The 23,040-nt window shown below is 47.2% G+C and overlaps 1 protein-coding gene across 1 annotated transcript in view; it reads left to right on the top strand.

The window, feature by feature from the left end:
* The window catches only part of PLCB1 (phospholipase C beta 1), a 323,846-nt gene that overhangs the window by 225,964 nt on the left and 74,842 nt on the right, over window positions 1-23,040 (top strand). Inside the window, exons 11-20 of the mRNA XM_030236244.2 lie at window positions 33-190; window positions 3,357-3,439; window positions 9,123-9,207; window positions 9,678-9,855; window positions 15,358-15,428; window positions 15,996-16,092; window positions 19,548-19,632; window positions 20,691-20,815; window positions 21,070-21,224; window positions 22,855-23,019. Of these exons, the coding sequence (XP_030092104.1) occupies window positions 33-190; window positions 3,357-3,439; window positions 9,123-9,207; window positions 9,678-9,855; window positions 15,358-15,428; window positions 15,996-16,092; window positions 19,548-19,632; window positions 20,691-20,815; window positions 21,070-21,224; window positions 22,855-23,019 (1,202 nt within the window). The remainder of the gene's footprint in view (window positions 1-32; window positions 191-3,356; window positions 3,440-9,122; window positions 9,208-9,677; window positions 9,856-15,357; window positions 15,429-15,995; window positions 16,093-19,547; window positions 19,633-20,690; window positions 20,816-21,069; window positions 21,225-22,854; window positions 23,020-23,040) is intronic.

The raw sequence follows: 23,040 nt of genomic DNA, 5'->3' as shown, positions 1-23,040 counted from the left end.
CAGCCTGACGTGCCTGTGTGTGCTCTGTGCAGCTGGCCAGCTGGCTGGCAACTCCTCGGTGGAGATGTACCGTCAGGTGCTGCTGTCGGGCTGCCGCTGCGTGGAGCTGGACTGCTGGAAGGGCCGCACGGCCGAGGAGGAGCCCGTCATCACCCACGGCTTCACCATGACCACTGAGATCTCCTTCAAGGTACTCCTCTGGGCTCCTGCCTCACCTGGGCTGGGCTCTGCTCCTGCAAAACCCTCCCGAGGAGCAGGAATGGGAGGGCAAAAAGCTGCTGCAAGAGGAAATGACAGCGCAGCTGCAGAAGGGCTGGGAGAGAGGAGTTGTGGCATTTGGACCTGGCGCGGGGAGAGGCTCCGGGTGGTGGTGGCAGAGGGAGGAAAAGGGATTATGTGGTGTGACAGCAGTGCCATCTGCCTGGGCCCGGTGCCCAGGTCCATGCTCCTGTGCACGTCCCTGCAGCGAATCTCACAGGGACAGATGCCACAGCCAGGGCTGAAGGACCAGGCACAGCCACCACAGCTGGCTCTGCACAGAGACAAATGGGGGTGTGGAGGCACTGGGACAAACAACTGGTTGGGTTACAGCTCCAGGGGACAGAGCTGGACAGGATTTGGACAGCAGTAACCAGCACATCAGTTCACCCCTTTTCTCCTCTCTGCCTGGTCACTGGCAGTGGGAGGCAAAAATCCTGAGCTGAGGCAGGAAGTTAGCAGCTAGATCTCAACCATCTGCAAGCCTTTAAGTTCCTGTGAGCAGAGAAGATGCTGCTCATGGCCAGATGGACAGGCTCCATGCACAGAGCCCAGACACTTGGCTTTGCATTTGAAAAGAATTACTAAGTGTGTGTGCAGTGTCATCCCTGATTCTTGGGACCAGACCCAAGCACTGGAGGGTGAAAAGGAAAAATCAGCATCTTTGGGGGCTGTGAAGGGATATTTGTGCCATTCAAACCCCAAACATGTCATCTTATTTATTGAATTTCATCTTCCCTTTCCTTTTCTACAGTATGAGGTAGAGACCATACCCTTAGCAATAACCTTAAATTGTTATTTTCTTGTTCTTCTTCCAGATGTTTTTGATCTGAGGTGTTAGAGGAGCATAATGGAGGTGTTTGCCTGTAGTATCAGGATTGGTAGTCAGCACAGCAAATCATTTTTGAAGTGTGAAGAAATAATTCTTCTTCATCTGAGACACTAACTCACCGTGGAAATACATTTCTAGCACACATTTATTGTGTGCAAGGATATGTGGGAAAATGTTCATTACTGACTTTGGTTGTGTTCCAGGTATTAAGTGTGGCTGCAGCTCTGAGACATTTCTCCCATCCCTGAAACCTGTTGTTGGGTGGGGTTTTTTGTTTTAGGGAAGAAAGCAAACAGGTCTGCCACAGAAGGAGCACTAAGTTTCACTTGTACCAGAACAATCCCTTTTTTCCAGTTTGCTTTCTCTAATTCTTCCCTGATTGAGTTAATCACAGAAACAGGTAAAACAACCTTCTTGCACGTTTGTTATTAACTTCCCAGTTATGTTGATGGGAAGCCAATTATGCTTATAGGCATGGGGTTTGATTGCTGGAAGTCTTTTAATTGAGGGAGATGGCTTTGACTGCTTTGGTCATGAGCAGGAATTTAAAACAAAGTTAATCTGATTTTTAAAAGGATCATTAGCAGGAACGAGGATTATCCTTGGATATTTAGATGTTCAACCCTTGGCATTGTGCTGGCAGGAGGATTGGAAGGTGTTTTAAAGCTCCTCAGGAGTATTTCATAGGTCATTTCAGGGCAGGCAGTTTTTAATCCAGCCAGAACAATGTGAAAAACATCTCGATTTCTTTTCAGCACTCAAACACTCAGTGGTTTGAGCGTGTGCTGCCTGGCTGGGGAGGAGCAAAATGGCAGGGAAATCATGTGTCAGGAGTGTGAGAATCACTTCATGCCTTGAATGCTCAATCAAGTATCAGCTCACATTTCTGCTGTGACCAGGGCACAGGGCTCTGCTCAGCCTGGCAGCTTTCACAGCCTCAGCCAGCCTTCCTCAAGCAGCACTGGCACTGCCCATGCCCCTGTCCAGGACTCAGAAATCCCTGGGGTGTGTCTCAGCTGTGAGTTGAGCTGCTGCCAGGCTGGGGCCCTGCAGGGATCAGCCATGGATCCATGCCATGGCCAGGGGTCTCTGTGTGTGGACCCATGTTGGAGCCTGCAGAGCTGATCCAGGTGAGGCATTCTGCAGCTGCAGCCAAGAATGGAGCCTGCCAGCTTCTCTCCCTCTGGCCATGCAGCATTTGCCTTGGCTCAGCCTGAGCTCTTCATCCTCACCTCTCATCTGCTCAATCCTAATTCCACTCTCCAGGTTATTTCCCCACTCCTGCAGGGTTCCATCCCCTCTTGCAGCAGGAGGGCAACTGAAATCAAGTGGGCCAGAAGAATGGAGCAGAAGCTCAGCTTTTCTTTTAGGAAGTGGATTTCTTACTGTTATGCTTCTCAGCTGAGCCTCTAAAAGTGCAGAAAATGAAGCAGAGGAATCCCCAGAGAAAGCTTGTTTAACATAAATACATCCTTTAGGTTTTAGTCATCCCTATGATTTGGTGTGGCAGAGCCTTATGGGTTCTTAGAAACTCCAGAGTTTGCCAGCACATGAAAATCTTCAGTGTTTTCTGTGTTCTGGAAGAGAGATTTGTTCAGGAGGGAAATATTTCATAATTTGTAACAATGAGTGCATTTATTGTGCACCTCACTAAAATCATTGTTGTCAAATGACTTTTCTGCTGGATTTTGGGTTTCCATTTTCTGTAGGGTTAACAGGAAACTTTATGGGCTTTCTGATAATTACCACAGAACCAACTGTTTTAATTGAGTAAAGATTGCTTTTTTCCTTTCTTTTGCCTTAAAGGGATTTCTGTCATCAAAAAAAAAAGTTTTAAAAAAGGGGGAACTAAAATGTGAGTCAGAGTAACTAAGGATTTAATGGATGGATGCTTGTGGCTGCTGATGTTTGGAAGATCTGCCTTTGTCAGAGCATTTTTATTGTAGCACATGAAAACTGTAGCTGCAGGCACGGAACAGCTCCCCACCAAAACCAAGCTTTACATTTCAGCTATTGATTTTGGCAGACATAAGTCATTTCTTGAGAAATGTGGTGCTTGGAGATGTTTTGGAGATTCAGTTACAGCTCAGGTTGAAAAACTGGGTTGTGGCAAGAGCACATCCAGAGCTCTCTGGGATGTTTAGGAAGGAAGGTCTGATCTCAGGGAATGATCTTGGAGCTTGTTGGGTCCTTCCTGTCCTCAAAGGCTCCAAGTGTGCTTCTTTGGAGAGTTGAGTTTGTAACTGTGTTTATTTTGATTCTTTAGGAAGTAATAGAAGCTATTGCTGAGTGTGCATTTAAGACATCACCCTTTCCAATCCTCCTTTCCTTTGAAAACCACGTGGACTCGTAAGTAATCCCCACCTTCTCCTTGGCTGATGGTTCATTTTCTGTGAGGTCTAGGCATGGAATTGGGTGTGCACCTGTGACCCAAACAGCAGCTCTCACCCAGAAGGGAAATTGGGCCTGTTCTTGCAAAGCTCCCTGAATCAGAGCCCTTTCTGGGGAGGGGAAGTTGGGTTGTGAGAAGGATTTTGTGACCTCTTCACTCAGTGTGTCCTGCTGGAATGCAGCAATACTCCAGATAAAAGCAGGCAGTATTTCACCTGCTTGTGAGCCTGTTCTGTGCTACAAACACCTTCAGCATTTGCTCTGTCTCGTGTTAGAGGCAGAGGCCAGAGCCATGGACTTCTAGGACTGCAGAATGGCTGGTGGGGATGGCCAGGAACTGCTCATTTCTGCCAAAAATAACAGTTTGCATACATTAATTTCATTTCATTTTCTTTTTTTTTTTTTTTTTTGTAGTTACAAGAACAGGACAATTTTTCCGTGTAAGAAAAGAAAAAAATAGATGAGAGCACTTCTAGCTTTGTCCCAGTGATCTGTTTTATTTTTATAGTTCTGATTTTTTTTTTTAACATCAACCTTGGTTTTGAATGCAGGGACCACGTGGTTCAAAGAGAGTGACACTGACACATAACTTGTGCCTCAACTTGAATTTTCTTTCCCTTCTTGTGTTTTTTTTTGGTGTAGAAACATTTCCAACACTTCTGGGGGCAGTTTGGACTTAGAAACTAATTTTTGGGTTTGCTTTTGGTTTTTGTTTATTTTTTTCAATGTAAAATAAAAATATTCTTGGGGGCATCTCTGAATGTTTTAACACAACTCAGAAATGGTGTTGGCACTTTTGTTTCTCAAAGAGCAAAAGGTGAGGGCTAACAGCTTTTCCTTTTCTTTAGGAGGAACATTCTTGTCCTCCTAAAGGGAAGGAACTGCTGGAAGAAGCTGTGTAAGAATGTTTTTAAAGAACAGATGTGACAATTATGTAGGTAGAAGAATTAAAATCAGAGGGCTGAGCTCCACTGCCTGAATAGCTCAGGGTACAAATTTACCTCTTGGGGGCAGATATGTGTTTGCTGTGCACACATTTTGAGGCCACATGGTTGTGATCCAAGGAGCTGCCTCTTGAATGCTGCTCAGTCCTCCCTGTCTGCCTCTGCCACCCCTCTGCCTTCCATTGCCTTCTCCATGGCCCCTCGTTTCTTTTGGTGCCCGTTGTGTCCCTTTGGGTTGCCCTCACCTGTCCTGCAGGTGTGAGCTCACAGCACTTCCAAACACAGCCTCTGGCCCTTAGGAAGGATGCCAACCATCATTTCTGGAAGTGTTATGTTTTGTACTCCTTCTTCTGGATTTATTATAGTATACATTGACTCTGTTCATCTGAGGCAGAGGAAGAACAACAGCTCAATTATTTTAACCACAAGGGTTACATTTTTCTTCCTTTAAAGTCATCATGACTTGAATCTTCAACTGTTCCAGGCTGATCTGTTCTATTTTAGGAAGGTGAAGAAGTAAAAAGATTTATTTCATAAACTCCTGTCAGATGTAAGTTAAATACAAAAGTGGCTTTAAGATGCTGAGAATGAGCCAGTGTCAGAATTGAAGGCAGTGTGGCACTGCAGGAATGTGACTGAAAAGGGACAGGGTTCCTGCTGCATTGCTGTTATTCACAGCTTGCCCCATGGAAGGCACTGCACCTCTCTCTCCAGGATCCCCCAACCATGGAATAAGAATTAACCTGGTGTGTGCTCTCTGAAATCCTTTCCATACATTGCTCAGACACAGGTTTTTACAGAGCAAGTTTGCAAGCCATGACCTGATGCTTTCTCTTTCTGAGGCTTTCCTGCTAGTGGCTCTTTCTGCTGTGCTAAATGATCAGATTCAGGCTCTGTGTTTTCTGGGTTTGTTTTGCCTGAAAATAATTTCTAGTTATTTTACCAGCTTCTACAAATCCCCCTTAATTCCTTCACTAGTTGCTGGTTTTTGTTTTGCCTGAAAATAATTTCTAGTTATTTTACCAACTTCTTAATTCCTTCACTAGTCGCTGGAGAAATCTGCAATTACTCATGTCACTCACAGAAAAGTTCACCTAATTTCATGGAATGCTCCTTTTGTCTTCTCATTTACTTGGAATGTTGTTTTTCTCCTGGATCTTAAGGCTGGACTTTGCCCTAAATGTTAACAAAAAGTGCCAATGTTTTTTTGGAATTGCTCTCAAGCAAATCCTGTTTCATCAGTTCCTACTTCTAGGGGACCAAATATTTTTTCTGCTTTTCAAGTTGTGAGTGTAATTTGTGAAATTCTGCTCCCCTAGAAATGTTGGCATTGGCTCAGACAAAAATATGTTTTTAGCCTGTGTTCATGGCTTGTAAACAGACTGCAATTATCAGAGGTAAATAAGTTTCACATCATCACATAGATATGACAGTGTTAATCAGCACTGGACTTAAAACACAATTTTCCTTTCTTCTGGTTTATGTTCAGGGGAATATTTTTGACACTTTTTGTCCACCTGGGGGAAAAATCACTTTTCAGCACATTGTGTTAATCATCTCATTTGCTTTCCTTTGATGTGTCTCCTAGAAGGGCTCCTCTCCAATATCTTCACAGAACATGAAGGATTTTATTTCCTTTACTATAACTCCACTATTATTGTATTTTTTTTTTCTTGCCTGTTTGTATGCAATCAAAAGCAAAAGAGGCAAGCACGTAGCTTTTAGATGACATAAAATATTATGTATGTCATCATTTCTAGTGAAGTCAAGGCATGCCCACTGAGAAGAAGAGCACTGAACCAAGCTGTGGCTCTGTGAAAAAAGCAGAGGAGTGCCCTGAAAGTGTTGGAAGGACCTCAAGGAGACCTTGGTGTCTGAAATGGGGCTTGCAAGGCGATAAGCAATCTGCAGGTCTGCAAGCAGACACTCTATAATTAGAAATGCACTGATGACATAGCAGAAAGGTTAAGTGATCCTTGAGCAGTATCCATATAAGATTGCTTCCAAGATTGAATTTAATTACAGTTATTCATGCTGCTGGTTTCTGGCTGGAATTGTTGCTTCAGATATTAACAGGATTTTTATCGCTTTTTCATCCCACACTTTGAATTATTTTAGACTCTTCTGGGAAGCATCTGTGCCTTTGTCTTATGCAGAGGAAGTATCTCTGCAGAAGTGATAAAAATGTGATGTTGGGAGCAGCAGTTGTGCCAGGGAGCCTCTGTGGCTGACCTTCATGACAGGCATGACACAAACCCAGTAACACAAAGTGCAGGCACTGCAATGATGGTCATGAAAACATTCCTTTATATTTCTGTATCTGCAGGTATCATGCTCCTACGTTATGTCCCCTTGCCCTGGCACATTTTGGGGGCAGCTCTGACAGTTCTGTGTGCTGCCTGGCTGTGTCTGCACAGTGAAAATCACAAAGCAGATAAAGTCAGCCAGTCAGTGTTCACTGCAATGCATGAATGCTGAGAGAGTTTCCAGTAAGAGGAGATGTGGACCAAGAAACACTTGGGTTTTGACTTCCTAGCAAAACTGGGGGAACGTATTGATGTACAAAACTTGGTGTTTCTGTTGCTCTGGTTCATAGTTTTCAAAGAATGGAAAATGAAGAGAAACCAATATTCCAACTTCTTAAAATGGGGATATTAATCTGCCATTCCTAATGATCTCTCTTGCAGCAGCACATACACAGGTATGTGTGTTAGGGAGAGAGAACACAAAGATCTCCCACACAGTTAAATCCTGGTACTCCTAAAGTTTTTCTGTCCCCTCTTAGGAGCTTTTAAAAATATTTGCACACATGGTCCAGTTCACAGAGACAAGTAATTTTGAAATGTCAAATGATTTTCTTCATTTGGCCTTGTTTGCTACCTCAAGGGGGGTTTGTGGTATTAAAACCTATTGGTTTTTCCCATAATTTTCCTGCTTTCTGCCCCTGGGATGCAGTGACATTGGGATTTATAAGCTGAACCAACGTCGTGTTGCATTACATTTTTCTGGTTTGCAGAAATGAAAGTTCTCACTGTGCTCTCTTTGAGGTAAACATGTAATTAAACACGGGAGATCAGAAGGATTTGTTCTAGCTGTGGTGGTGACTGGGAATTTATTACATTTAACTCTTGCTTTTTATTTTTTCAATTCCTATGGAGAGTTCTATTTGGAGTTGTGCCCATTTGAGGATGATGATGATGATGATGATGTCACAGCTAATTACTCCCGTTTCAGTAAATGCCCTCTTTTGATGCAGGGAGTTGTCCTTTGAGCTTCCTGGCTTCTGAGGGTGTGGATCTGTTCAAAACACACGCAGGTGGAGCAGACTGAACTCAAACTCACCAGTGACCCCTGGATTTCGGGCACGTGCACTCTGCTGGGGTGGTGCCTTTGTTCCCCTTGCTGGCTGAGGGCTGCAAATTCCCAGCTCAATGTCCCAGCCTGGTCTGCTCTCCCATCACCTTCTCCCATGTGGGTTCTTTGTTCTGCTGCCTTGCTTGTCTTCAGCTTGATTTTCCACCCTCAGCTCAAAGTGCCTTTTAGCTGCTGTTTGGGCAGAATTGGCTGCGTGCAAAACACAGCATTTGTGAAATGCTGTTGGGATTTAAACTGCACGCAGCTCCTGCTCTGGGGAATAATTTGAAGCCTCCTGGCAGTATTTTTTGTCAGTGACTGAGCTAATGACTGCTTCACCCCCTCTCTGCTTCCAGGGGCAGCCAGGATGCTGATCCCAGGGGAATGACATTTTCTGATTGAAATGTCATTTGGCCACCCAGCCTTTTCCTCAGCTCTGGTTTGGCCACGCTGACCCTGGCAGTTGGTACCCACTGACCAGCTGGGCACAGCCAGGCCTGAACTCCTGCTTTGCAAGAGAAAAATGAGCTTTTTTTTTTTCTTTTTTCCTCTATTCCCAGCTCTAGTTTGTCATGAAGAGTAGCTCCATGGTAACATAGCAGCTTACAGCATCCCTGTCTCCTCCATGACATGCAGATCCTAATTAGCAGGAGCTGAGGAAGTTATATTAAGCCATATAAACCTGTCCTTTAATCGAGGCTTCCCAGCAGAGTGTCAAAAAAGGAAACTTTCAGAGATGCCTCAGCTCAGATGCTACGCATTTTAAACAGGCACATGTAACAAAAATCCTCAGCTTGCTAAAATTAGAGAGTGGCTGTGGAGCTGAGCTGCATTTTGAGAGGGTTGGAGTGATGTTTCTCAGCTCTAACACCTATCTTCAGTCCTAGAACTTCCATCTCTGGCGTGCAGGAGTACTTCATCTTCTGGTTGCACTTTGGGAGAACTGGTTCTAGGCAGAGTTTGCTGAGGCTCAGGTTACTCACAGAGGATGTTGGGAGAACTGCTGTAGTGCAAGAAAAATGCCAGGCATGTGTAGAAAGTAACATGAGGGGGAAATACTTCAATTTGGAATAAAAGCATTGCCTGAAAGAGGCAAATTCATGCTGTGGCTGTATCACTGTTATTCCATTGACTTAGGCCTTTACTTTGTGTATGTTCCCTTTGATAAACTCCATCAGAGACATTGAAATAATTGCATGATATGTGTAGGTCTGACTGAAAAATCCACAGCTATTGGATCAGGAAATTCCATGCAGTTTAGGGCTGTGAGGTACTCCATGACTGCTGCTGTCACTCTGGAGTGTTTGTAGGACTCATTTCTTTCTCTCTTTTCTTCCCTTCAGCCCTAAACAACAGGCAAAAATGGCAGAGTACTGCAGATTAATATTTGGAGATGCCCTGCTGATGGATCCCTTGGAGAAGTACCCGGTAACGTGTCCTTGGTGTCCATCCCATCCCAGCTGCCTGGGGCTGTTCCCTGGGCTGCCTCAGCCCTGCCTCGCTCTTCTTGTGAAGCCTCTCAGTCTGGAGGAGGGAACTGAGAGCTGGTGGTGACTTCAGCATCATTTGTGATGCAGAGATTGCCCCGATAGAGTGGATTGTGATCTTTTAAATGCAGTTGAGCCTCACAGCTGCCATTTTAAAGCCTAGGCTCTCCCATCTGAGCTAACACTTATTTTGGTTATTACTGCAGACACTTCATCAAGCATTTTTCTTCTGAAGTGCCCTCAGTAGCCCTGTTTCATTCAATGTTGGCATTGCCTCTTGTGCAAAATCCATTTCATTTCAACAGGGCTTGCAGAGGTCACAGAAGTGTCCTGTACCCTGTGCTCCCTGGAAATGCCATAAGGCTGTTTCTTCTGCTGCTCTAACAAATCTCTCCTCTCTCTTCCTGGAAGCTGGAAGCTGGGGTTCCTCTCCCAAGCCCTATGGATTTAATGTACAAAATCCTGGTGAAGAACAAGAAGAAGTCTCACAAGTCAGCAGATGGGAGTGCCAAGAAGAAGCTGTCGGAGCAAGCTTCCAACACTTGCAGTGACACATCCAGCATGTTTGAGCCTTCCTCCCCTGGCGCAGGTAGGACTTGGCTCTGCTGATCCTCTTCTCCCTCAAGCAGGAGTGCAGCTGCAGTCCCACCCGTTTGCAGAGGTGCAGCAGTGGGGGATGCTCAGCAGGAAGCAGCCCTGAGGTGTCCCTGATCCTGGAGGCTGTTCTGTGAGGAGCTCTCATGGAATGACCCAGGGCTCACTGATGCCTGCTAACATTTCTCTGCCCTGCTTATTAGGGACAGGCAGCTGCCAACTCCTCCACCCTTGGCTGCCTTTCCTGTGTGCCCAAGAGCAAACAGAAATGTTTTCCTTTCCTTGTTGCCTCTGGGCTGTGCCTGCCATGATTTGGTGCCCTTTCAGACAGAACCCATTCCCAGAGCCTGCAGAGTGTCTGCAGTGCCTCAGGCTTTAGGATAAAGGGATGAGATCCTGTTCCTCAGGCAGGGGAGGCTCAGCCTGCTGATGTCCTGCATGTCACAGACCTCTCTTTAAAGTGCTCTAAGGTGTTCTTCTGTTCCAGAGGGGGAAACAGGCAGAAACAACAAAGTCTCTCTATCCTGATTCCCAGCCCAGTGTCTGTTCCCTCAACTGCAGTTTCTTCTCCTATCCAGACTGAAATTTTGTGTTCTTACAAGCACAGATATTTATGCCCCAGCAGTAGAAAACTCAACAGAGTAAATTGAAAGCTCTGCTGAAATATCAGTTCATTGCCATTTGCCATTAAAAAACTTTTCCCCATTGTGTGTAGTTTTTTCTGATCTCTGATTAACTGAGCTGAAAATTTTCCTGCTGGCAGTTTGCCCCAAGCTGAATTAAGGAGAAAGAAATCCTGCTTCTTTTTTGGAGAACATTGTTTATCCTGTTAGCAGCAAAAAAGAGTTTTCAGCTGTTGTTTTTAAGGAACTATGGAAAGAGCATGCTTTGGAGTATGCTCTGGATTTCAAAGGAAGATTCATCCCTGTGTCAGGGATGACTTAATACTGTTTTCTTGATTTGCTTTAGACAAATCCCAAGCAGGAGAGAAACAGGTGTGTGTTCAGCTGCCTCCTCTCCAGCACTTGAATTCAGCCCTGCATTCCCAACTCGCCCTTTCTGTGGGCAGCACAGGGTGAGGACAGGGGCAGAGCCACAGCCTTGGCTTTCTGAGGGCCTGGGCTGCACAGGGACCACAGCTCTGGCCTCCAGGAGCCTCTCTGGGAGCTGTCCTGGGAAGAGCCCTGGGCTGTGAATAAAGGTGATGATGATGATGATGATGATGATGCCAGGCAGAAGGCTCAATCCCATAACAGGGTGTGTGATTTTACAAATTAACTGTGACTGCCATGCCTGTATTACCTCTGCAGCAGCTTCTGATTATGGAGATGAGCACTTACAAATTAGAAATGCTGGAGCTGAGAGTGCCAGCTTGCTGTGGTCACTGGGTTCACCCATGGCTGCCAACACACACTGCTTGCAGTCCTTGTGTCAGCCTCTGCTTCTCCTTTAGCACCTGTGCCTCTCTCTGGGAATGCAATTAGTCAATATTTCTCCTCTCTCTGTCATTCAGTGCTTGATCCTAGATGGAGCATCCTCAGTGAGTTTCTGTGGGGGTATCCAGGCTGCCTGGGAGCTCCTGAAAACAGCAGTGAATTTATCTGAATGGTACCTGTGGGAAGTGCAGTGTCATTAAAGCTGTTTTAGCTGAGGACAGACAATCTGACAGAACTGAAGAACACTCCAGGGATGAGTGGTGAGGAACACCCAGAATGTCACTTTTCTGGAGTGCTTTGAATTTTTCAGTATTCAGATCTCCAGAGACTCCAGCTACAGCTTGCAGCTATGAGGATGCAGCATTTCTGTAAGTCAGGTGCCAGTTTTTCTGACTGTGGACAGTTAAAAAAAAAAAGTTCCTCATTTTATAAGAACCTTGAGGTAGTGAAGAGTTTCCACAGGGCAGAGCCCAGGAGTGACCATGACACTTTTCTGCTCACATCTCCATACTGGCAGTGTGTCACCCTGGAGCTCTGCAAGCCTTGTGCCCCTCTGCACCCAGCACCAGTTTCTTTCTGGAGTAATGCAATTAATCAGAAGCCTGATCCTTAACATTTCCCAACGTTAAGTGTTTCAGTGCTCCAGCCTTAATATAATCTTGACATTTAGCAACTTGGACACATTATTCAAACTCTATTGGGTTCTGTAGCTCCTGTCAGAATTGCTGCTGATCTCCAGGAGAAAGTTGTGCTGATTTGGCCTTCTGGAGATTCTAAATGAGTTTTTTCACAGCAGTGCAAAACTCAGTGGAAATTCATGCTGGAGTTGATATCAAGATTTGCTGTGTCTTGCAGTGCTTGAGGTCAGATTTAAACTCAAGTAAAGCCACGTTTTTGATGTGTTATAAGACCATATGAAAGTGTAGTGCTGGTGAAATAGTAGCAGTAATTAAAGAAAGAATTCTGAGCTTTGTAGGATTGCCTTGCCTTGCAGGATGCCCATGAAGCTGATGTAGGAAGTGACTTCAATACATGTCAGGGGAAGAAACTTTTTCTCAAAGTAGAGCAAAGCTGACAGAGCAGAAGAAGAGTTTCTGAGATAGCCCTTGTGAGCTAGATTGCAGTTTTGGTAAACTGACCTCTTAGACCTGGCTGCTCCTGCTCCAGGAACAGAGGTGGGCAGCAAGGTTTCCAAAGCTCTGGCACAGCACAGAGGGAGCAGTGGCAGTGCTGCAGGATGTGCATTTCACCAAAAGCAGGCCCATACTGAAGGCAGCTCCAGCTTCCTGATGGAGCAGTCGTTCAGTGCTGTTCAGTGCAGATTGTTTGGTTCTCACTGGTAGGAGGGTGGTGTTGTCTGAGCCGTGCAAGGAAGGAGTCATGGAAGACACAGACAGAGGGCAGAGCTGGCTCCATGGTTTCATGATGGAAAATGGATAAATGGATGGAAGGTTTTGGGCTCAGTGTATGGAAGTGCTGCTGGTGCCAGCTGGGACCATGGCCCTTTGTTACAAAGCAAAATGGTTGATCAAACTGGATGAAGGTTATTTTTAAAGATCAGCCAGTGCTGAGGTACAGTGGGAAAATCCCAAAAGGTGATTGTCCCCCGGGATGCTGGTGGCTGCCTAAATATTGCAGAGTTAACACCAGCAAGCACCACACTGATAATTCATCCTGGCCATTGTTTGAGAGGGTCTGAGAGAGCAGATTAGCAGATTGCTCTGAATTTCAAGCACTGCCTACCCTTTGGTTTTCTTAGGCTGTCAGTCTCTGCCAGGATGATGACAATGGATAATGTTTAGCACACTGCTTCCCAAGGATTTGGCTTGTCATTCCCAGCTCTCCTGATGATCCTCCAGTCAGTATTGCTCTGTTAAACCCCTCTACCCTCCAGCTGGGCTTCAGCCTCCTTTGCCCTCATTGTTTCTCCCAAGCAGCACTTTTCTATCCCTCCACACTGCCCCACTCAGCAGGGACAGCTCCTTGACAACACCCTCCAAGCTGCCCTTGGGGTTTCCTGTGCCCTCCTGCCCATCAGAGGTTGGCAGTAGCTGTGTTTTAACTGGTGGTGGGAGCAGCATCCTCTAATTTCTCAATATTCTTCTGGCTGCCTCTGTCCACTGGTTTTTGTTTGGCTTCCTTGGAGAAGGGCTCTGTTTTCACTGCATTTTTGTGCCAGGGAGCACTGCAGAGGTGCTGTGCTGACCTGGGTGTGCAGTCCCATCTGCATGCAGACAGTAATGATGGTATTACAGCTAATTGTCCCTTGGACAGCCTCAGGGTGGCTTTGTGTCCCTGCCATGAGCCAGGGAGAGAGGCTGGCTGGGAGCACAGGGCTGTGCTGCTGGGCAAAGGCAGTGCAGACCTCCTGAAACTCTCATCTTGATTCCACACTGCCAGTCCTGGCTGTTACTTGTCCTGGTTTTGCTGTCTGATGCAGAACTTGAAAATGAGATTTGATCTCCTTGGGAGCATTTGTGTTAAATGTTTTTAAACAAACCCACCATGCCCTGTGCACTTTCCTCTCTGGACACTTCCAGCAGGAACAGGCTACCATGTACCTCGGGTCTCAGAGGTGAGAGCTGGCCAAAACCTGCCCTCCTCCCCCTTCTGGTGTTCTTTTGCCAGTCTGGTTAAATCAATGGAGAGCTCCCCATCCAGAGATTGTCAGTGCAAATCCTGGGAGAGCTTGCCTGGCTGAGGCTCCCTGAGCCATCCCCTGAGCCTGTTGAGCAATCCTGTTATTTTCCTCAATGAAACGTTCAGGAAGAAGTGTGTTGGTGAATAAAAGGCTGACATTTCAACATCTGCATCTGGAAGGAAGTGCAGGCTGGGATGTCATCCTTGGGTTGTGCAAGGCACTCTCCTGTGTGCTCCCTGGGCCACACTGGAGACCTGCTGCAGCAAAGAGGAGCCTCTTCATTCACTCAGTGGGCTTGGGATTCTGCCCCAGACTGACAGGAGGAGCTGAGACTGAATTACCATTCTCTGGAGAATTTGGGAATGCTGCACAATAGTTAGATTGTTGTGCTGGCACTGCTGAAGAAAGCTGGAAGATTTGTGGAATGAAATCTTCAGGGAGAGCTGTCACTCTTGCAGGTGTGGACAGGGGACTGCAGGATAAGGAAATCTTTCTTTCCAGAGCCTTAAGAGGCACAGGTACACTTGATGGCAGCCAGCCCCACAGGAGGAGTCTCTAAAGGGAAAGATAAACTTGATATTCCTTAATGATTTAATTTCTGATGCGGCCAATCAGACCATTTTGGAGGCGAGGGGGGGCCTTTGTTAATTGGCATGAAAGAACTCTCACCTTGCCGTGGAAGTTCTGAGTGCCCTGCGGTTGGGAGGGAGGCAGTGGCCGTGCTTTGTTGGAGCCCTTGGAGCTCTCAGGGACAGGATGAGCCTTGGGCAGCTCCTGCCATGGCTGGGCTTGCACTGCCCTCAGCTGGCACGGCTCAGCTCTGCTCCAGAGCCCTGCCAGGCACCTCCTGTGCTTTGGCCTCTGTGCCAGCCCCTGCCCAGAGCAGGGCTGTGGCATGCCCAGCACAGATGGGTTCTGAGCAGCCCTTGGTAGCACAGCACAGCAGCAGCCCATGGATTTTCAGGGTGGTTTCTCCCCTCCCTGTGCTGGCTGCTGCTCCCCAGAGGGGCTGAGGCACTCCTGGAGGTCCTGCAGGGACCCTGCAGCAGCAGCAGCAGGGTGAACTCACACCTCCAAACCCTGGGGCTGTGTCCCAGAGTCGGGAATGTCTCAGAGCACTCTGAGACCCTGCCCACCCACGGAGCACACTGCACTCTCCTCCCAGTGCTGAGTGCCAAAGAATGAGCATCCTCCAGCTGCAGAGGAAGAGCTCCTGCTGGCTGGGCAGGGGGAGCTGGAATCCACACTGAGCATGGACGAGTCTCTCGGGAGCAGGGCTGGGTTTGGTGGGGCTGGGACAAAGCACAGGCCCAGCACAGGCTGCCCCAGGCAGTGCCACTTGCACATCCTTCCTGGGTGTGTCACTGCCACTTGTCACTGCTGCCTCAGGCAGTCATTGTCCTCTGCTTGGGACTTCCAGGAGAAGCAGAGATGGAGAGCGACGACGACGATGACTACGACGACGACTGTAAGAAGTCCTCGATGGATGAAGTAAGGGCAGAGATGCTGGGGGAGTGGGTTGGTGTGTGTTAGCAGGAGTGGAGCTGCCATCCAGTGGAGGAAGGAGGGCAGAGCACAGCACTGGCATCCCCAGCTGGCTGGGCTGGTGGTGGCTGTGGGAGCACAGCTTTGCTGTGTTTGTACCTCCGTTCTCTCGAGGTGAAGGACAAATAGCACCACAAATAGCACCACAAATAGCACCACAAATAGCAGATCTGCTCGAGGCAGCTGCCTGGGGTGTGTTTATCTTTGTTGGATGAGAACCTGCCATCAAACCCTGCGAGGGTCATTATTTGTGGAGAAGTACTCTAGCATGTGCTCAGCACAGTGCAGGGGAGGAGGCAACGCTGTCCCTTCCCTGGGAGCCACGGGAAAAGGATGAGCAGTAAACATTTACATCCTCCTGCCCACTTTGCTCTTTCCCATGTGGCATTCCCTGCACTGCCTTCTCTGGCCAGGGCCAGTGAAAGACACCACAGTTGACAGAAAACTGGGCTTTGGCATTTGTGGCTTCTGATGGACAGACCCAGCTGCAGCATTTTCCCTTCTCTTCCCTAGGGTACTGCTGGAAGTGAGGCTATGGCCACTGAAGAGATGTCTAACCTGGTAAACTACATTCAGCCTGTGAAGTTTGAGTCATTTGAAGTATCAAAAAGTAAGTAAGAAACATCTTATACTTAAAATTACCTGGCAAGTGTTTGGCAGAGTTCTGCAGAAATGCTGCTTGGCTTCCTCTCAGTTAGGTACAGGAACACAGAAAATGTTCCCTTGGTATCCAGCCAAATAAATCCACTTTTGTTTTGAAACCTCTTTTAGTCTAAATATCCAACTTCATCAACAGTAAACATGCTGACATTTCAAAAACAGTTTTGAAAGTCACGTGCTTACATTGTCTTTGTTGTCTGTGACTGAGGAGTAACTTTTGCAGTTTGAGAAAGGTGGTCATAAATATTCCTACTTCTTTTTGCCTCTAGTACTTTTATAGAAGATCCAGGGCCGGCAGAGTCTGCCCTTCCCCACGTGCAGATTCACTCTCCTGCCTCTCTGTGTTGTAAAGAAAGGGCCATCATTTCACCCCCTGCTGGAATGCACTCCGTGGCATCCTCAGTAAACACTGCAGCATCTCTGCCTTCCTTGATGCACACCCCCTGCTGTTTGCCTGCCCTCCTTCACTTTGTTTTGACAGGTTTTAATGTGCTTTTGGAGCTTTTTAGTTCAAGAAGTGCACAGCCCTTTAATTTATTCCGGATTTGTGGTGTCCTTGGCAGAGGACAGGTAATTGTTGCCTTAGTCCACGTCTGTGTACAAGGTTTGGCATTTGCTGAGATGAATAGCAAACGTGTAGGAAGTTCCCAAGTGTCCATTTGTGTGGGGTATTTACCCAGATAGCACACAGCAGCAGTGCCAGCCCCATGCAGGGAGCTGTGCTTGCTCCCTGCAGTGGTGGCCCTTGGGGTGTTGATCATCTCCTCCAGCTCTGATGAGAGTTACAGGAGCACAGTGGGAAGGAGCTGTGCCTTCTGGAAAGGAAGCCATGTGAATCCTAGCACTACAAGCTGATGCAGCTGTTAGAGAATTGTCTCATGTTGGGGTTTTTTTGTTGTTTTTTTTTTCTGTTCACACGCCTTTGCCTTTCTGAGTTTTGCTTTTTGTAAAGATCTGCTGCTGTCCAGGTTTTTCTCCTAAGTCCTGATGGGACCTTTGATCAATAATAGAGTTTCAGTGAACTCATATTGTCAAGGAATTAAAATTTTGGTGGTTTTGTCAAAAAATCGTGATGTGATAAATATGGCCCTAGGTGGTCAATGTTGCTGGCAGGCTAAAGGACAACTTGGGTGTTCTGGTCTCAGTCTTGGCCTGGGCTCACTGCTGGGTCTTCATTAAATGAGCTGAATAAAGAAGGGATTAAATGAGGAGTGCTTTCAGCTTGCTGGCTGTCCAGCTGCTTCCCAAAAATGTTACTGCTGTCACCACAGTTCCCTTGGCCTCACCTTCTCAGGTGCAGAGATCCATACTTGTCTTTTACACAGTTTTATAGTTTCAATGGTACAGCACTTTGCTAATTCATGATGTTTTATTCAGAGTTGGTTTGGATTTGTGATCCAGAGCTGTGTGGTGACAGCAGTGCCTCACTGCTCCTGTCACTCACACCTTTTAAAGTGCATTTTCTGGTCTTGCATCCAAGCTGGTAACAGAAGTACTGAACAGCAGTGGACCTGTACCAGTGCCCTGATTGCCCTCTCTAGAAAGGCTCCCTGTTCTCTGGCAGCAAGGAGCTGGAAGTGTATTTCCCCACGTTTTCCAGACAGTTTTCAATGAGTTATTTGTTCACTCTGCAGTAATTTGCTCCTGGTAAGATAGCACAGTGCAATGTATCACAGAGAGAAATGGCTCTCCTGCAGTTTTTTCTTCAAAGAGCAGGTCCCTTAATCCTCTCTGGATACTACAAGGAAATGATGGTTCTTGTTTTAATTGTGAGCCTGATTAAGCTCTGGACAGTTGGTAACCAAATCCTTTACCAGCTACCAGCTCTGCTTTCCTGCAAATGCTCCACTTAAAGGCAAGGCTGAGAAATAAGAGTTTTGCTGGCAGGAATTCCAGCACCTCCATTCCAAACAGGATCAGGCCAGTACAGGAGTGTGGCTGCTGCTCTGCCATCACTAGGGGGTGGCTGCAATAACAATAACCCCATGGCTTTGTGGGAAGCTGAGATGGAGGTGAGCCAGCTGGAGAAGGAAAGGATATTGTGTGTTGGGAAGGAAGAGGGAGTGGTAGGAGAGCAGCCTTTAGGAGCCATGGGAATTTTTCACCATTAGGAGATAACAGCTGTGAATATTAGCAGTAGCATGATGGTGCCTGGTTAGAAATAGGGACCACCATAAAGGGTGAGTGCCAGCTCTCCTAGAGGCAGGGAATTACTTTTGGAAACCCATGTTCATCCTCTGACTCTTCAGCATAGGCTGAGAATGGTTTGTAGTTCCCAGGCTGGCAGCACATTTTCCTCTCACAGTGGCCCAAACAATTTCCTTGGATCCACTGCCTCCTTTCTGGCTCCCTGGGAGGACAGGGCCCACCTGTTCCTGTCCTGCTCCTCTGAGCTTTTGCTCAGTTTTGTCCCTCCCTTGCAGCTTGGCTCTTTGGCCTGGGTTGCTGCAGCACACTTGGAGCCATTTCTGCACCTTCTCTCTGCCTTTCTGGCTGCCTGCAGTGAGGTGAGAGGTGAGGCTGGAGAGGTCCTGCTCCACCACAGGCACTGTCCCCTCCTTTTTAAACACATCACAGCTGAGTTAAAGGCTTTGCCTGCAGAGCTGTGACCCTTCTAGGCAAGCCCAGGGCTGGCTGGCATGGAGTGGGAGTGTTGGTTTACAGAAAGCCTTTGCTCTGCTCAAAGGGGAGGTTCTGAACCTGGCAGGGTCTTGACATGGGCTCTGCTGCATCCTGGTGCCTGTGCCCACACCAGGCCAAGGTGAGTGACAAGCAGTGCCCAAATTAGTGTTGGTTCCTGCCAGCTCAGACCTTGAGGAGGAGCTGTTCCCACCTGCAGATCAGAAAGTTGAACCAAATGCAAGAGATCATAAAAGCCTGGCATCACTTGGGGAGTAGGTCTGACTCCCTGCTGGGGCGCAGGAGTGTCCCTTCAGGGATGGCTGGATGGTGGTGGGTGGTGGCTTGGAGAGCTGTGACCTCGCCCCTGATGCACCCAGAGCCACTGCAGGCCCAGCAGTGCTCCCTTTCCCCTGACATGGACATCAGTTCTGAGAGCCCCAGGTGGCTCCCAGCCTGACATCAGCCTGCAGAGACAGGGCAGGGGTCCAGCAGTGCCCACAGTGAGTGCTGAGCCCCTGTGTCACAGCTGGGATCTCTGGGCTCACCCTCTCCACTACAGCCACAGGGTGCTTTGCCCCTGCTGCCTGCAGCTGCCCCAGCCTCAGCCCTGCCCTTCTCTGGGGCTCTCAGGGTGTGCAGGGCAAGGGCACAGCCATCAGTCCCTTGGGATCAGGGTGAGCAGAGCTGCTGAGCTCTGGGGGGGTGAGGGGATTGCCACTGACCACAGCAGTTTGTGCTCTAACCTCTTCTACCCCTGGTTTTGTCTCCCCTCTCCACCTGCAGAACGCAACAAAAGCTTTGAAATGTCTTCCTTTGTGGAAACCAAAGGGCTTGAGCAGCTCACCAAGTCTCCTGTGGAATTTGTGGAGTATCCTTGACTTTGACAAAGTGGCTTCCCAAGTCCTTCCGTGTCTGAGGTCTGCTACAGAGCTTTATTGGAATTCAGAGACGGGAGCTGGGGAAATAGGGAGCCCAAATGAAATTTGTAGATTAGATCTTATTCTTTCTAAAGATTTTAGTCTTTCTAAAGGAATTAATTGGCCTGAGTTCTGATGAGCTAATTTAAAAACTGGCATGAGTCCTCGTGCTGAGGGCTAGGACTAGAGGGAATAGGCATAAATGACATATTGGAGACCTAATTCTGCTTGTTAAATTTATCATCCTACATGGAGAGCTAAGAGTTACGGTGAGCAAATTGTCAAAATGTGGCTGACTTCTTCGCAAAGTCACATGAGAGTGCTCACTTTGCCATCCTGCCTCCACTGATTTATTGGCACACAATTCCTCAATATTGTGATTTTTATAGCTTCTAAGGAAAAGCTAAGGAGCGTTCTGCTTAGACCTTTTGATGCTTCTCTCCTCATGGCTGCAGTTAATAATGAGCAAAGTAAAATAGATGAACAGATAAAGCAGTGCCCCAAAGGGGATGAGTGGAAAGCTCCTTCCAAGGATTGCCTGCAGCACATTCCCATCTCAGAGGTCTGGAGACTCAGCCATGAGATGGGTACACTTGTCATTTCTGTCCACGTGGAGGCCAATTCTCATCTCTCTGCAGAAAACCACCTTTTAACTGAGCACCTCTCCCTGCTCCAGAGGAAGAGTCACTGGTTGCAACCAGCTGGCCTCTGGAAATGTAATCCCAGGGAATCCCAAAGTAGGAACTGTGAAGATAAATGGAATTTTGTGAATAATGCATCTGCCTGAGCTCTTTCCTTGCCTGTTCTGAGCACCTTTAACTGCCCCATATTTATCATATCTCCTACAAAACTGTGGGCATCTGGAAGCATGATGCTTGCAGAAATCCAGCAAGGACCCCATGGCCATTCTGTAAAGAGTTCCCTGTGTTTAATTTAACCCTGCAGTGCCCTTCTCACTTGCCAGGTGATTCTTGTCCCACGTTGTGCACCTTAGCTGCTCACTGATCAGGTACAACAAGATGCAGCTGAGCAGGATTTACCCCAAGGGAACACGAGTGGACTCTTCCAACTACATGCCCCAAGTCTTCTGGAATGCTGGCTGCCAGATGGTGGCCCTCAACTTCCAAACTGTGGGTAAGTCCAGTCCTGCTGCTCTCTGCCTCTGGGGAGCTCTGCATGTCTCCCATACACGTGCTGATTCATAGGTAGGAAAGGAAAAATTATCTAGGGATTAAAGGGTACTACAGAGCTGTTAATTCCAGTGTTTAACCCAGGCTTGTACTGTTTCTGTTACACTCAGGGTGAAATCACAGTAATTTTTAAAATGTTACTGCTTTTCGAATTTATCTGTCCAGAAGATAACTCTTTTCCAATATTTTTCCCTCCAGATTTGTCTATGCAAATAAACATGGGAATGTACGAGTACAATGGCAAAAGTGGCTACAGGTTAAAGCCAGAATTCATGAGAAGGCCAGACAAGCACTTTGACCCATTTACTGAGGGAATCGTGGATGGAATAGTGGCCAACACTCTCTCTGTCAAGGTAGGGATCTCCCTGCTGGAAGTGCTCTCATGGCAATGCCAGAGCATGGATATATTTCTATCTCTGTGCTGCAGGGGCCTTGAATAGGACTACACTAAGCCAAGAAAATGAAATTAATTGAATTTCATGGAGCAACATTTAATTTTTAAACTCTGCCTCACATTTTGCATTGTAGGAGAAATCAATATACAATTTTACATGCAATTCCTTGCCATACATGGCAAAGAACACATACCATTTTTATTGTATGTATTCTTTACCATAGAAATAATTACAGAATCTCAGAACTGGGAAGTGTTTGGATTTAGGAGCAGTTTGGCTGTGGTTTTAGAAACAGAGGGCTGGATTTAAAGCATGCTGTTGTGAAGGGAGAGGTTGGGCTGGAGCAGCTAGAACACCACATGCTTAGGATAAATCAATTTTTCTGGTTTTCTGAAAGTTCTCCAGCAGAACTGTGGAACCATAAATGTCAGCTGCAGTTCATTGCCAACTTGTTTTCCCTTGTTCCTTTTAAAGGCCTCTGATGAAGTTCAGGGACTGCCAGGAGTCTGCAGATGGGGAATCACCTGCATAGGTGTCCAAGGGGATGGATTGCACTGGCTGTGACAGGGGAGCAAATTCACTTGGTGAATTCACTTTAATATCTGCAGCTGTCAAACCATGAATGTTCTGGAGCCCTGCTGCTCCTTGATGGGCTCCTCCCTTGGAACAGCCTGTGTGTTCAGAGTGATATCCTCCTGTTTTCACTGAGGGAAGTGTTTCCCTGCAGGCAGGAGGGCAGCAGAGCCTGCAGGGAGGGATGTGGGTAAGGAATAAGCTGGGGGTAAGCACAGGGAGAAGAGGGTGTGTGGGGTGCCCTGTGCACTCCTGGCAGCTCTCAGTCCCTCCTGTGGGGTCAGGGACCCTTTCCTGTGCTCAGGGGGAGCATGCAGGAGGCTCTGCAGGTGACAGGGACACTGCTCACACTGGCACAGCTGGCACTGCACGCAGGTTTGCTCTGGGCAAGCCCCAGTTTGCCAAGGGACACTGCTGCACACTCCTGAGCCTCTTCACCTTTCTGAAGTAATTTCTTCCCCTTTTTCAAGCTGAGAGCTGTGCTGCCAGTTAAAAATAAGAACTGGGAAAGATCAGCTATTTTACAATTTCACTTTCATATTAAAACTCCTCTGTCAAGAGCCTTTATTAGAACATAAACTTTTAAGATTGCTTTCTCCCTCACAGCTCAAAGCATCTATATAATTTCTCTGCCATGTAAGCCTCTGTTTTTTCAAGCATTGTTTGAACCTGTTGTTGAGACTAGAGAGAATTGAAGGGTTCTCAGGAGCTGGCATACAGATTGAGGAGGAGATCCAAATGAGTATTCCTGCTGAGGGGAGGGCAGCAGCCTGGTCTCAAGCACATTATTGCTCACAGGGGAATTCAGGAGCACAGGGTCACAGCAAACCAGGCCTCACAAGCTGTTTTTCTGTCTCTGCTGTTAAATATTGGGGTTTTTTTCCAGTTTGTTGTGGGCTTGGTGCTGTTTGGGTTCTGTTTTAAATGCCCACTAGTGATCATTAATGAGAGCTATACAGCAATACTCATTCCTCATCCAGCACAGCCATCTCTGACAAAGCTTCTTTGGCTCTAGATCATTTCAGGTCAGTTCCTTTCTGATAAAAAAGTTGGTACCTATGTGGAGGTGGACATGTTTGGTCTGCCTGTGGATACCAGGAGGAAAGCTCTGAAGACCAAGACCTCCCAAGGCAATGCAGTGAATCCAGTCTGGGAGGAGGAAGCCATAGTGTTCAAGAAGGTTGGTGTCACCCTTGCTTCC

Source organism: Serinus canaria, chromosome 3 (genome assembly GCF_022539315.1).
Source record: "Serinus canaria isolate serCan28SL12 chromosome 3, serCan2020, whole genome shotgun sequence".
NCBI classification, from domain to species: Eukaryota; Metazoa; Chordata; class Aves; order Passeriformes; family Fringillidae; genus Serinus; species Serinus canaria.
The sequence above is the reverse complement of the archived record's forward strand: the minus strand, read 5'-3'. Positions and strand labels throughout refer to the sequence as shown.